At 36.7% G+C, this 14,092-nt stretch overlaps 1 protein-coding gene across 2 annotated transcripts in view; it reads left to right on the forward strand.

Moving 5' to 3' along the window:
- LOC145690144 (uncharacterized) overlaps window positions 1–14,092 on the forward strand; it is a 71,803-nt gene that overhangs the window by 46,829 nt on the left and 10,882 nt on the right. The window contains exons 3-7 of one of the 2 annotated variants that reach the window (XM_081764747.1): window positions 248–398; window positions 4,654–4,890; window positions 5,740–5,989; window positions 10,567–10,733; window positions 12,829–13,015. In XM_081764747.1, coding sequence (XP_081620873.1) covers window positions 248–398; window positions 4,654–4,890; window positions 5,740–5,989; window positions 10,567–10,733; window positions 12,829–13,015 — 992 coding nt within the window. The remainder of the gene's footprint in view (window positions 1–247; window positions 399–4,653; window positions 4,891–5,739; window positions 5,990–10,566; window positions 10,734–12,828; window positions 13,016–14,092) is intronic. The other variant, XR_014132175.1, reaches the window with a different exon arrangement.

A 14,092-nucleotide genomic window follows, 5' to 3' on the forward strand; every position in this document is an offset into this window, starting at 1 on the left:
TTAGTTTTAAGAGCATAAGAAATTATTCATCATCACACACTGAGACAGACATTATATATATATATATATATATATATATATATATATATATATATATATATATATATATATATATATTGTGTGTGCCCACCCTAATTTACATTTAGCCCCCCCTAAATTTCGAGGCTGGCTACGGGCCTCTGTGTGTGTGTGTATGTGTGTGTGTGTCTGTGTTGATATGTTTACTGAAAAAGATAAACTATTTCAGGGTGGAATTTGCTGAGCTTTCAAAAAAACATAATGCGGTGATGGTTGGCTCAGATTATCCTGACCTTCCTCTTCATTCGGATGTTTTAGATTGCCTTACTGATGCTGCGTGTAACGAGGATTTTAGTATTCATCAATATGCCAGAAGTTATGTAAGTAGATTTCAAATTTACTAAGAAATATATGAAGTCAATGTGTTTGTTTTCTTTAATATATACTGTATAATTCTTAACTGGTGACAGATGTCTGCATGACAGAAGTCTTCATTCCCCCGAAGGTCTTGTTTCAATCCCATCAAATTTGACATTCGTACCCCAAATTACTATTCTCCTCCAAGCTTGTAACTAATCCGTTCAATAATAAAGATTAAATTAATCAATTAAAAATTTTAACATTTGATCTATTAACATTTTCTAGAGTTTAACTTTTAACTTTAAAAAATATTCGTAACGACTAAAAAACAAATTGTTATTTTTCCTCAAAAACATAAAATAGATATTTTTTCTGCGACTTATATCAAAACTTTTGAAAGCACATCTGCAGTACAACAATAACAGAAGTAGTATATTCAAATGTATGTATAATCTCTCTAGAAATATAGAAGTAACTGAAACAAAAAGTTAAATTAAAAGACACGTGATTTTCATTGATATTTTTCCTGATTTTCATGACTTTATTTATAAGTTTTATTTGAAAATAGTGACTTCTCATACTAATACAAGTGACTTCTCATACTAATACATTAATTTTGTCCATGCCCTCAACCTTGTTTATTAAATTTTAGATTAACTTTCACGTGTCAACATATTTTTCATTGCATTGTAATGAAAGTTACCTTTACTTTCGAGCTACGAAAGGAGAGAAAGAAAGAAAGTGATCGGGAAAATCGAATTCGATATTTCAACGGATTTACGTGTTTCATGGCCGATAAATACCGAAAATAATAATTTTCGACATTTGTCTGTCTATACGTTTTGACGTACACTCGCCTAGAGGCCATACTCTTCAACGAATCTCAATCAAATTTTAAACCTAAGGTTTTTATGTAATTCTGCACTGGAGTTGAACTTTCTTCCCAGTCCATGAAAAAACAAATCTGCTGAAGGATGAAAATATAAAGAAAATGCGATTTTCTCGAAAACGAATCTAATAACTTTGTTTATATTTTAGAAATCAGTTTCTCAATAATAACCCCCTGCTGTGGTATATCATTTCTCAGAAAAATTGAGAAGGGGTCATTTATTCTTGGGGTGAGTTCTTTGGGATAGTTTCCTCAAAAACGACTCAGGCAATTTTGTTCACATTTCATAAATAAACATTTCTTTAATAACCTGTAAATATAGCATAACTTATTTATCATGAAAGAACTCTTCCAGCGATATTTTATTCTTTTGGAGTGAGTTGTTTCTCCGGACGATTTTCTCAAAAACGACTCAGACGATTTTCTTCATATCTCAATAATAAATATATCATTAATAACGTTACAATATGGTATATCTCATTTGTCCCGACAAAATGTACGAGGGGTAGTTTAATTTTGGAGTGAATTTGTATTAATTTTAACTTAAATCTGAATTTTGAAATTAATTTTAATTTTAACCGTTATTTTTTTTATCTGACATTAATTTTTTGTTTAATCAATTACTTAATTAAGTTTTAATTGTAATCCTTAAAATTGTCAATAATGTTTCAGTTATGTTCTCCCCAAATTCATTATTCTTCCCCAAATTTACCAATCTGCTCTCAAGTTAACTATTCTACTATTCTATCAAATTTACTATTCTCCTCCCAAATTCAACATTCTTTCCCTAAATTAACTGTCTTCCAAAAAAAAGTTACAATTCTTCCCCCAAATTAACCATTCTCGAAAAAAAATACAGTTCTCCAAAATTTACCTTTCTTCTCCCAAATTCACCATTCTTCCCCCTAACTCACTATTCTCCCTAAATATTAACCACTCTCCCACAAACTTACCATTCTTCCCCCAAACTTACCTTTCTTTTCCCAAATTAACCATTCTTCAAACAATTACATTTCTTTCCCCAAATGTAGAGGGTACATCTCTTCCTCCAAATTCACTATTCTTCCCCTAACACAGTGCTCTCTCTAAAAAATTATCCATACTTCCCCAGATTTCCATTTTTCTTCCTCCAAATTTACCTTTTTTCCTCTGAATGCAACATTCCCCCTCCCAAACTTACCTTTCTTCTCGCCACACTTAACCATTCTGTTTGATTATACAAGTTTCAATGGAAAAGTATGTCTTCCAAATACGTATTCTCATAGTCGAAACCTGCGCCATGAAATCTTCCTGTGGGCACCCCCTGCTCAATGAGATGTTTTCATAGCTCACATTTATACAAATATATTAAATTAGAAAATGAAATGTAATAAACAAGGATTAAACTCAAATTTAATTTCTCCTTAATTTGTTATTATCATTAACCCTCCTTCTTCGCGAGTTCAATTCCCGGTAGGAGAGCACAAAAATTTAATTACAGAATCATTCACTTTCAATAATCATCCGTCTACATTAACCTGAACGACATACTGTGGGACGTTAAAATAAATTATTATTATTAGTATTAGTATTAGTATTAGTATTAGTATTAGTATTGTGAAGATTAGTGCAAACATTTGATTGTGTATGTAGTCTTGGTATAGATACCGGGTGGGCGAATAGAATTTTCAGTATCATGAAGTAATTGATGAGCCGCTTGAGTGAATGCGTACTCTCTTCGATTATAGCTCTTCGTTGTCTGTAAAGCCGCGGGTTATATTATTATTATTATTATTATAATTAAGAGAAATAATAACAGGAGATATCCAATAGAGTTGTGCTATACACTGATGTCACTTGACAACACTTATATAGAGAGAGTAAGAAAAAAGTTATTGCAATTTCGATTTGCGTTGAAAATAGGAGGTTGGTTCAGAAAGTAAAGTTACAACGGTTAGTATTCATTCAAAAAATGTGTAATTGACAAAATATCTATTACAACGTATTTAGTGACACACGGGTTATTTTTTGACGTAATGTTGCCATTATCTAATCACTTAATAAGCCGGATGCTGCTGGAACCACATTTCAACCTCGTTCTTGATTTCGTCGTCGTTGTGGATGTGTTGTTCAGCAATATATTTCTATAAATGGAAACAAGTGCTTTGCAAACAGGGACGTACGCAGAAATTTGTTTCTAGGGGAGAATTCAATATAAGGATAAATATATTAAAATATGTAAAGTTACCCCTAAAGTTAGACGAAAATTTACAGAAAAGTCAGGTTTTCATAAGGTCCGGACGCCCACAAGAAATTCTATGCGTAGGCTACATCTCTGTTTGCGAATACCCTTGCACGCTTATCTTCTTCTTGGAGAAAACATTTGACGAATCACAGTTCACATTTGACGGGATTTTGAATCGGCGCAGCCGTTATAAACACGACTCGCATTAGACTCCATATAGCAATGAAAAACAGTCGCGGGAGGGAAGTGAAAGTGTAACAGTGAAAGTCAGTAAAACCAACTTAGTACGAAAATTTTATTGATTCGCTTACAGGATCTGCAACCTTACTTTACGCATATGCCTCGTACTTCCAGTCACTTTAGGATTAAGATTCTACCTGCTGTTTGATTAGTCTCCACTAATTCATATACTATCATTTTCTTATGTTGGTAGATCTGAAGCGGATATTGCTATTAGTAGAAATCTATGGTGGGGCATTAGCAATTTTTAAGAGTAACCCGGAAATTACAAAGATTGAAAAATAATTGGAGCGAAGCTTCTCTTTAGTCGAATTTGGCATTCGGTTATCCTGATACTCCTCCGAGATACCTGAACCGTTGTTAACCAAAATTGACATGGTGATTCGAGATCGCACCCTCAGTGTCGTAAGAGTCTCATGTCCAGATCGGACATCATTGAGGAATAATCACCGAAAAACAGGATACCCATAGACTTAACACTGGAAAAGCACTTGAAACACGAATTCACATTGTAAACAATGGAAAATGATTTTTTAAGCATAGAAATAGGGGAAGCCCTTTCGTTTTGTTCTGCAAACACAATTTTTCAAAGCGAAGCTCAACTTTAACCGACTTACGAATTCGTTTGACCGGATACTCCTCCGCGATGATAGAACCGTTCTTAACCAAATTTGACATGGTGATTTGAGAGGGCGCGATGAGTGTGGTTAGGGGTCACATGTCTCGATTGGACATACCATTGAGGAATAATCACCGAAAACGGGAATATTCAATAAAGGTCGATCGCTTCACTCTAAATTTGCAACTATTGTATACCTAGTATTATAGATTTACATAGCACATTTATTTCCTTTTGCTAGATACATATATTTATTTTTTTACATAATCTTCACTTAACATAGATTACTGTTTCTATTTTCAGGGCCATCCTCGCCTAGTGAATGCTATCGCTTGTTGGTACTCACAGTACATTCAACACGATATTAACCCATACACAGAGATACTAGTTACAGTCGGTTCTACCCACGCTTTGTACTGTGCTATTATGGCCCATATTAATCCTGGGGATGAAGTAATTGTGATAGAGCCATTTAATGATACATACGCGACACTGGTTCATGCAGCAGGAGGGAAGTTAGTACCAGTACCCATGAAATTCGTAAGTTTCTTTCTTATTAATTCTTAAGGAATCATACAAAAGTTTCTAATTTTACTGACTGAAATTTTCAAACTAAAAAAGAAAGTATTATATAACGAACTAACAAATACCTCTTCTGCACCAACTTTGTAGCGATTTGCATTAATAGCTGTAATTTGCTATAATAGCAGTTACAGTTGATCCTTGTTGTATTATCACATTGAATTGCGTGAGCAATCCCCGCCAATCAAAATCCTATGTCACTTCCACAACAGTTTTCATAGAAGGTAGTTGCTGAATACTTCAGATTATATGCCTGTAGCCAGACTCCTTCTATAAAAATTGTTGCATGAGTACCTTAGGATTCTGAAACATGTATTTTTGGATAGCGCACATATTGGTTCTTACGTAAAGTCGTGACCCGACTACGGTAGGTCCCATAGTTTTGGAGCAATGGTCCTTTAAAGTTTTTTTTTTTTTTTTTTTTTAATGTTTTCAGCAGCCTGTAACTCCGAAGGGAAGCAGTTGTGCACCCAGGTTGGTCTATACTTTTTGTCTTATCTTGGTGTTAGGAATCACCTCCCAAACGTTGTTGGTGTTGTTTTGAAACACCTTTTACAAATACTGTCCTGTCCTGGAGCAGGGGCTGATCCAGGATCGACTTCTGGTGGGTTGTCATACTGCTACTTATATGGGTTCCAAATTTTAGGATGGGTTTTATTTATATATATAAAATAAGAAAGCTTCCTCTTCTGGATCCGCCCCTGTCCTGGAGCCACCAGTTTGTCCGTAAGATTCCTGCTTACCTATTAAAATTCCCAATAGATACAAGTAATAAATCTCTTAAAATATCTTTATAATTTATTGTAGAGAAAGAGAACGTGTGGTCCCATCAATGTTTGCAGTGATTGGGCGATTGAGCTGGAGCTGTTGAAATGTTCATTTAACGAAAAGACCAAGATGATAATAGTCAACAACCCGATGGTGCCAATAGGCAAAGCGTACTGCAAAGAAGAACTGGAATTGATCGCAGCACTCTGTAAAAAATGGAACGTTTTATGTTTATCCGATGAAAGCTACGAAAATTTGGTGTATGAGCCTAATGAACACATTAGAATGGGTAAGTTCCAATACTTTTCTTCTCTTCTATAATATACAAGGAATAGTCAGAAAAAAGTTTACCTATTTTTCTTTCAACAGCTCACAGGTATCAGTGTAATGTGAGAAGGTATACATATTCTTTATTTTGTATTGTTAGCATCATTAAAGCAACATGAGAAAAAATGGATGGGAAGAGCAGTGCGTTCTCTAAGGCAATGACGGGGAAACTTCTTTTTTTAGAAGAAGGCTAAAGAAAATATAACGAAAACTTTAGGCGGGTCAATATAATTTATTCAAAAGAACAATGGAACTTTTACAAAATTCTTGTAAATACTAAACCCTATTAATGATTGAAGTTTCTCATTATCTGGTTCTATCTAGAATGCACTGGTTCTCACAAGTGAAATTAGATGTTCACTTGACTTGTTTCGAATACAACTCTTTCGAAACAACCCTATTCCTCTGTGTATTCATGAGATAAGGAATTATGTTGTGAGCGGGATTGAACAATTTTAGGGAGCCACATCCTGGCTCGCGGGCCATACTTTGCCCATCACTGCCTTAAGGCATGGAGAGCACAGACATTGATGAACAAGGAACAATTGACATTAGTTAGTGCTAAATTAAAGGACAGGATTTTATTCTATAATACAACCCCAGATCTCATAAGAAGGTAGAAACTATTAATCATCTTGTAAACTTAGGCTACCACTTCCAATGAAGGTATGGAAGTTCTCATACGCACATTCGCCCGTCCTCAGTTTACAAATAAGGAATGTCGAAACTTGTAAAGCAGTGGAACAAACACACTAATGTCAGTGAGGACTATTTTGAAAATAGAGGGACAATGCATGTTTCTGTTCTTGTCTTGAGTAAACCTTCTTGCAGATAACAGACAAGGAAATTTATTCTCTGATACTTTTCTGCAAAAGCAATATCTCATGCCTTTTCTTTGAACTCTATTATAATTGTGAGTTTTAAAGGAAATTTTAGATTCTCACATAGCCTTATTTACAAGTAGATCTGAACATTAATATTTGTGTATTTCTGCAGTAATACACAGTCCATTTCAAAAATTTGTGGACACCTGGAAATAATATACAGCTCACAGATGACGAGAAGAACCGTAAAACAGGGGAAGCGAGGAAAGGTCAACGACACGGTCAAGTCCATTTTCGGTTTTTGAGGTGTGGTCTATACTTAGATGTCGTCTGCTACTCCGGGTAAATTTATAGGTGTGCTATTCCGTGGTGTCATTTGAAACCCCCGTGCGAAAAGTGGACGATCCCATACCTACGTCACACTACTTCTGCTAGGGTTCTTCTCGTCATCTGTGAGCTGTACTTAACGATGCCAGAAGAAATATTACCACCTTAAGTCTGTACTTAACATCTCTTCTCACGCCACATACTTGTGGAACCAGTCGTTGAGGCTCTAGAACGCCCGAGGAATGTCTCTAGAGCCTGTCTATTCCACCTGTGCCCTCGGAAACTATGCGAACTATACTTCGGCCCCACCCCGCCACCATCTGGCGGATGAAACCCTTCCTTTGGTTAGGAAAAGAAGTGAATGACTTCTGCTGTGTTGCCAGTTTGTTATTCAGTCGTTTGGTCTTGATGAGTGAAGATCGTAGGCTATTTAGAGTGGCTAATAAGGAAGAACACACTGAAGTCAGTGAAATAATTTGTTGGCAACGCTTCCGCATTCAACAATTGAAAGATCTCGACCGCAGCAACTTGTACCTCCTCTTTCGAGGGAGGTACGGGAAATCACATATCGACAGCAGCGCCAGAAGGGGCACAGTTGAGATAGAAAGGCTCTAGAATGCTGTTCAGTACCACCACCACATTCTTTACTCGTTCTGTTTTAGTCGTGTCAGTGTTGAGAAATGAAGCAACACACTGCAATCTGCCCTGGAGAAGATCATGCTCTTTCCTAAGTCCAGATCTGACTTCAAGAAGGAGCTACATATAATAAATGTTAGGGAATAGTGAATGTAGGGTACTTAGGATTTAATATTTTAGTGCAAATCTTCTGTAATTTGTCTTTGGCTGCAGTAAGCATGTTGTCAAATCCTGACTGTCTTTTCTGCTTCAAAACTGACAGACAAGACCTCACAATTTCATCTGCTTTTCCGAGACGCATTTCTCTGTCTTGTAATCCATTGTTAGCTGGCTCAAATGTTGATAGGATTTGTAATATTAGAGCGGGAATGAAACAAAATTCTAATGTGTAACACTTTCTTAAAAGTCCCGTAGCTTCAATAGATAACTCAAAATCTACATTATATCATCAAAATTCTCTTGAATAGTTTTTATTGTCTCCAAGTGTCTAGTCGACCGTTGATTCATCAGCCTCATTGCACATCTGTGACGTCGATGTTTTCTGGAAAACCAAATAGCAACGTGGTTAATTCAAAATACTCTTTCACATTATGGATCGCTAAACAAGTATGAAGATATTTTATACTATGTCTTGAGATGAAAAATCCGATAATTGAAAAAAAAAACCCAATGGATGTTCCCGTACCTTTCCTTCTTTCACTTCTTTCACAAATCTCAAAACCACTGACAAATTTTCCACACCAGAGGAGTTCCGTGTTTCATATGCTTTCAAGCAAAGAAACTGCGGTTCACTTTAATCATATTGTGTCCTTATTTTGTCCAGTACCATCTCTGCCAGCACATGTATTATTTCGTTCTAAAGTTCAGGTGACGTATATCGAGCGTTCTGAGCAATATGTGTAACTATGGACTTTAGTTTCGAATCTTTCCCCATTGTGTACTTGAGCAGTGCTGTAGAGTCCAGTAGAACTTAATTCATAAGGATTCAATTCCCACCGATTTTGAGCTCACATTCTCAATCCTCATGATATGGTAGCTCATTTACTGCGAATTAACTGCATTACATCAGCTACACACTTAACATGGTACCTGTTTCGTGCTATTTGCTTGTCCTCTAGAATTATATAAATGTCTTTTCGCCTGTACAGACTTAATTTAAATTCTTCCCAAATTTGAATTGCTTCTATGTGGCTTTTAAGGATACCGTGCTTATCAGATCCTTTCTCTCACTCGTATACTGATTTCCAATTGCAAAATTCTGTCATTCTAAAAGTCCGATCCCATAGATTGTTCCTTAAAATATTCCTACAAGGATAGCAGAATCCTTGGTCCGTTAGAACGGGATATTCTAACAAGGCCTTGTGTGATACCACTGACTTTCGAAGTTACCTTCTTTTCCACAGCATTTCTCTTTAGGTACTCACGTAGATTGAGCTGAGCAGGTCTTTTGCCCCCAAGGTCCGTCGCTTGTGTAATGCAATTCTAGATTGTAGCTTTTGCAGTTGACAACTTGCTTTCAATATTATCGACTGAATTCCTCAACTCGTGTAACGTAGTGCCTGTTCATGTTCATCACTTGTTGATAATTGGTTTCAGCATTTACTTATCTCGGCTGGTGAATAACAAACTTTCCATACTATCTTGAGATGTCTACAAGAAATACCAGCACTATAAACTAACAACGTTTTCTTTTCTCGTAATGACACTCACAGTTTACATGAGCAATATAAACACCGACATAAAACAATATAAAAGAATCATTCTTAGGTAACGTTAGTTTATTCCAAATTAAGAACTTTGTACATTGATTCACTAGCCTATTGTGAATAATATTTCTTGATTCAAAAGTATGATTGTTTTCAAAGTTCGGTTCTATAATACTTGAACATTTGAATTCAAAGTTTAAATTGTTTGCGCTATCTAAAATTCTCCAATACAACTAGTTGACAGAAACTATTTATAACATAAAGTTAATCACATTCCATTTATGATGAACAAATGTTCGGTATCGATTTGAAAGTAGAAGAAATTTCTTCGTATTTAGGTTTTGGTCCGTTGGTGCCTTCCTCACTCCCCGTTAGTTCAGTCAGCATTTTCCTTATTTGAACCCCGAAATGTCGAAAACTTGCCCAGATTGATGAATGATATTTCTAAGCTAATAAACCTGATATAAAACATCAAGCAATTTGTGTTACTCTTTCACTTGAGGAGCACAACAAAATTTTGGGAGGTCCATACGTCGTGTCTCTCCCAGTAGTTGCGAGTCTACCCCAGACATGTTGTATTTTAATGCAGGTTAAGTAGTATAGAAACATTTTCTGTGTTGTAATGCAGGTTAAGTAATATAGGGCTATCATTTTCGGTGTTGTATTGTCATGCAGGTTAAGTAATATAGGACTATCATGTTCGGTGTTGTATTGTATGGCAAGTGAAGTAATATAGGACTATCATTTTCGGCGTTGTATCGTAATGCAGGTTAAGTAATATAGGGCTATCATTTTCAGTGTTGTATTAATGCAGGTTAAGTAATACAGAACTATCATTTTCAGTACACAAAAAATAGCTGCCGTCAAAAAGTGTCTCTGTCCCTCCACTTGCCCCCCCCCCCCCCTCCAAGAAATTAAAACTGGCATCGTCACTTAGCATGATGACCGCATAGACTGAACTGAGATTAAACAATACTCCTTTCTAAGCAAAAATTATAACTGTGTACCATAACAAAATTTATAATCAACCGATATATTTGTTGCAGCTAGTTTACCTGAAATGTGGAACCGTACTTTAACAGTATGTTCAGCAAGCAATTTAGTGAATGCTACCGGTTGGAGGGTAGGATGGGTTTATGGATCTCACAATATGCTTAGTAATCTGTATATGCCTGAGATATTGACTGTGCGTTGCGTTCCTACACCAATCCAGGTAAATTTCATTACATTTATTTTGTGTATTTAATACTTAGAACTAGAAATGTTGTATATAGACCTTGGCGCTTTTAGAGTTTATGCTTGGTAACAATGTATTGTGCGTCTGACACATTTGTGCATATGGCAAGGTTGCGAAATTAATTTTGTTGCTTTAAATGAAAATGAAATCTTTCAGTTTAACGCCCCACTATTATGCCCTTTAGGCTAAGGGATACATATGATTAATGCAAGTAAATGATAATAGAACAGAAGAATTGATGAAGTAAGAGTGTGGAAGGAAATGGAAGTACCCCGAGAAAACTCACAGACACGGCGCTTTCCACCATAAGCTTGTTTAGCCGGGGATTGAACTGGGGACCCAAGAATATCTAAAAAAAAGAAGAAGAAGAAGAAGTATTATTATTTAGAACATTTTCTAGTCATTGTCAGTTTGTATATACATAAATTTAACGCAGTAAAAAATATATTAGTGTTAATAAGTAGAACTAGCGGGAATGAGCGCGGTATACAAGAGTGGTTCAGGATACTCAGCCTCTGACGTAAAAGAAACTCTCGGAGGAAAAATTAACAAACGTTACTTTTACACGTTGTCATCTACAAGATTAACATTTTTTTTTTCAATTGGCCGTCAGTATTTCTATCTTATCAAAAAATCTTTCGGTTAATCCTGCAGCCAAGCTTCCACAGTATCCACTACTTCAAAATCACTGCGAAAATGACTGCCATGCAGGCCCGCAACCAGCTACAGAGGTTTGGGGGGCATAAATATGTTAGGAGGGCCAAGTCATTAAACATTCTCTTACCAATAGCTAAATTGTGTTTTCTTGTATTAATAATAGCATTTTGTGTTAAGGTTTTGATGGGCAACCTACCCTTCTGGTTGCGGGCCTGCCGCCATGAATTACCTTCACGTTAGAAAACAGGTGGAAGTCACTGGTGGAAGATCTCGGGAATAGGGAGTAGGGGGGACAAGTTTGAAACCTAATTAATAATTTGTAGCCACCGCAACTTAGGAAGTATGAGCGGATGCATTATTACAATGGAACAGCACACCATATGCCACTATTCCACAGTATTTCTCTTTAATGACAGTATATAATTTGGCAATTAGGGTTGCAAAATAAACAGCTGTGATTGCCTTTCTCTGTTCGATATAATAAAAAGTAATCGTAATTACCTCTGCACCCTCACCCTCCAAAAAGTAGGCGCCAGCACTTTGCTCTTTGGTGATTAATCAGTAGGTCCACGTCGTATATAGCCTCGCTGCTGAACGGGACGTTCAACTCAAAATCAACTCAACTTGAATATCTTGGGTGGTTGGAAGTGGGAATGTTTCCATTGCATGCCTAGGCGTTTGCACTCAGAATCGAAGTGGTGAACCAATGTTTCATCTGTGGTGACAAATCGGGAAAAAAATTCGTTTGATAGCTTTGATTACCTGTAATGGGTCCGGACTTACCTGTTTCGTAGACTGTCATCATTCTTGGGACATACCATGCAGAGATCTTTTTCGCCAGTTGAGATGCCAGATATCTCTCCTATGTGACAGATAGTCACTTGCTAGTCTGCCAAAATGATGTCCTGCACTTTCTTTAATCATTTCTGTCATTGTGACAGTTGCAGATGAGTAACCACCATCCTCACCTTCACAAGCCTGTCGACGACATTTAAATTTACGGCACCATCGTTTTACTAGGTCATATGAGGGGCTAGAGTCGCCAAGAGCTCCCACCATATGAGCATGGATGGATGTTTGTGGATGTTAAATGTTTCATTAAATATTTTACCACTCCTCAGAGCTTTGTTTTTATTTTTTTCATTTTTTTGATCAGGCTGAACTTCTTACCGATCAATAACCTGCAAAAAAAGCTAAATTGTTGAAAACTCTTCAAATTTGTGGACATCCTTCTAAAGAATGTATGATGTTACGCCTAAAATTACAAGTGTCTCCCGTAACTAGAAGGGGATCAGGGGCGGAGCATGCTAGACCACTCGAACGTAGTCACTACGCTAGTCAATCTCACCAAGTAGCTATTACGCTAGTCAATGAAGAGTAAGTAAACTCAGTCAACATTATTATTTTGTTAAAGGAAGCGTTAGCAGTTTCACTAGAAAAGGAGTATGACAGAATTGGCCAACCGGAATGTGTGCTAGAAAGTTTTCGTGCACAGTTAGAATGTAAGAGGAATTTCATGACTGAAGTATTGTGTGAAGTGGGGTTTAATCCAACACTACCTGATGGAACCTGTTTTTTGATAGCTGACTGGCATCCTTTCGGTAAGTATCGAAATCTCACAAGAAATTGCGATATTGAGAGTTCATAACGCATGTATTAATTTATTATAATTATAAAAGAGTCCTGCATTGCCTAACGCAGGTGTCGCTAATTGCGTTGCCTGACGTAAATAGGTGTCATTAGAGTATATGAGAATTTACCAGTTTAAAACTATTGTGACGATTTAATTGCAACTTAAAAACCGTATTGTTTCAATTTAATTACGAGAGTAATTCAGAAAGTAATGCCTCCAAGGTGATACATTTATTTGTGTTGTTGACAGGTAGCACAGATGCAGGTATCAATGGAAAGCTTGCAATGTCAGCTACAAGTGGAGGCATCATTTTTGAACATAGTCCTCATTACGGGCAACACACCTGCGCCAACTCGAGACAAGGTTTTTCATGTCGTCGGCGAAGAATTGCGGTGGCTGCAGGCGACACCATTGCCGAACTGCTGCTTCCAACTCCGCGTCACAACTGTAAAGTTGGCCCTAAGCTTCTTCACTGAAGCGAAATTAAACTACCGTTAATTTTAGAGTTTTTCTGTAATATCTTCAAAACAAATAAAAATATTCAAAAAGCAGAAACGTAGTGAACTAGATAATACGATTTTGCATGTGATACCGTTATCACAACTCATCTATCTGCTTTCGATTTGCAACTGTAGATAGATTTATCATTTTTTTGCGGGTTCTGTAAATTGTGGCATACCAAAAGTAGATAGGCGAATTGTGGTAAAGGTGTCACATGCAAAATCGTATTGTCTACTTCACTACGTTTCTGCTTTTTGAATATTTTTATTTGTTTTGAAGATATTACAGAAAAACTAAAATTAGCGGTAGTTTAATTTCGCTGTAGTGAAGATTCTTAAGTTTGGGGAAGAGCTAAAAGTCACAGGGCACAAGATCCGGACCATTGGCAGAATGAGGTAGAATGTCAACAACACTTTGCCAGCAGATGGGACAACTTTGAATTTTTTGGCGGAGGAGAGGATGTATGACGGCAGTCCATCGATTGACCCGGATACGCTTCGTTTCCGGGTCGTAATGGCGTATCCATGACTTGTCGCCGGCGATG

The sequence above is a fragment of the Thermobia domestica genome, chromosome 7 (assembly GCF_964235325.1).
Source record: "Thermobia domestica chromosome 7, izTheDome1.hap1.1, whole genome shotgun sequence".
Classification (NCBI taxonomy): Eukaryota; Metazoa; Arthropoda; class Insecta; order Zygentoma; family Lepismatidae; genus Thermobia; species Thermobia domestica.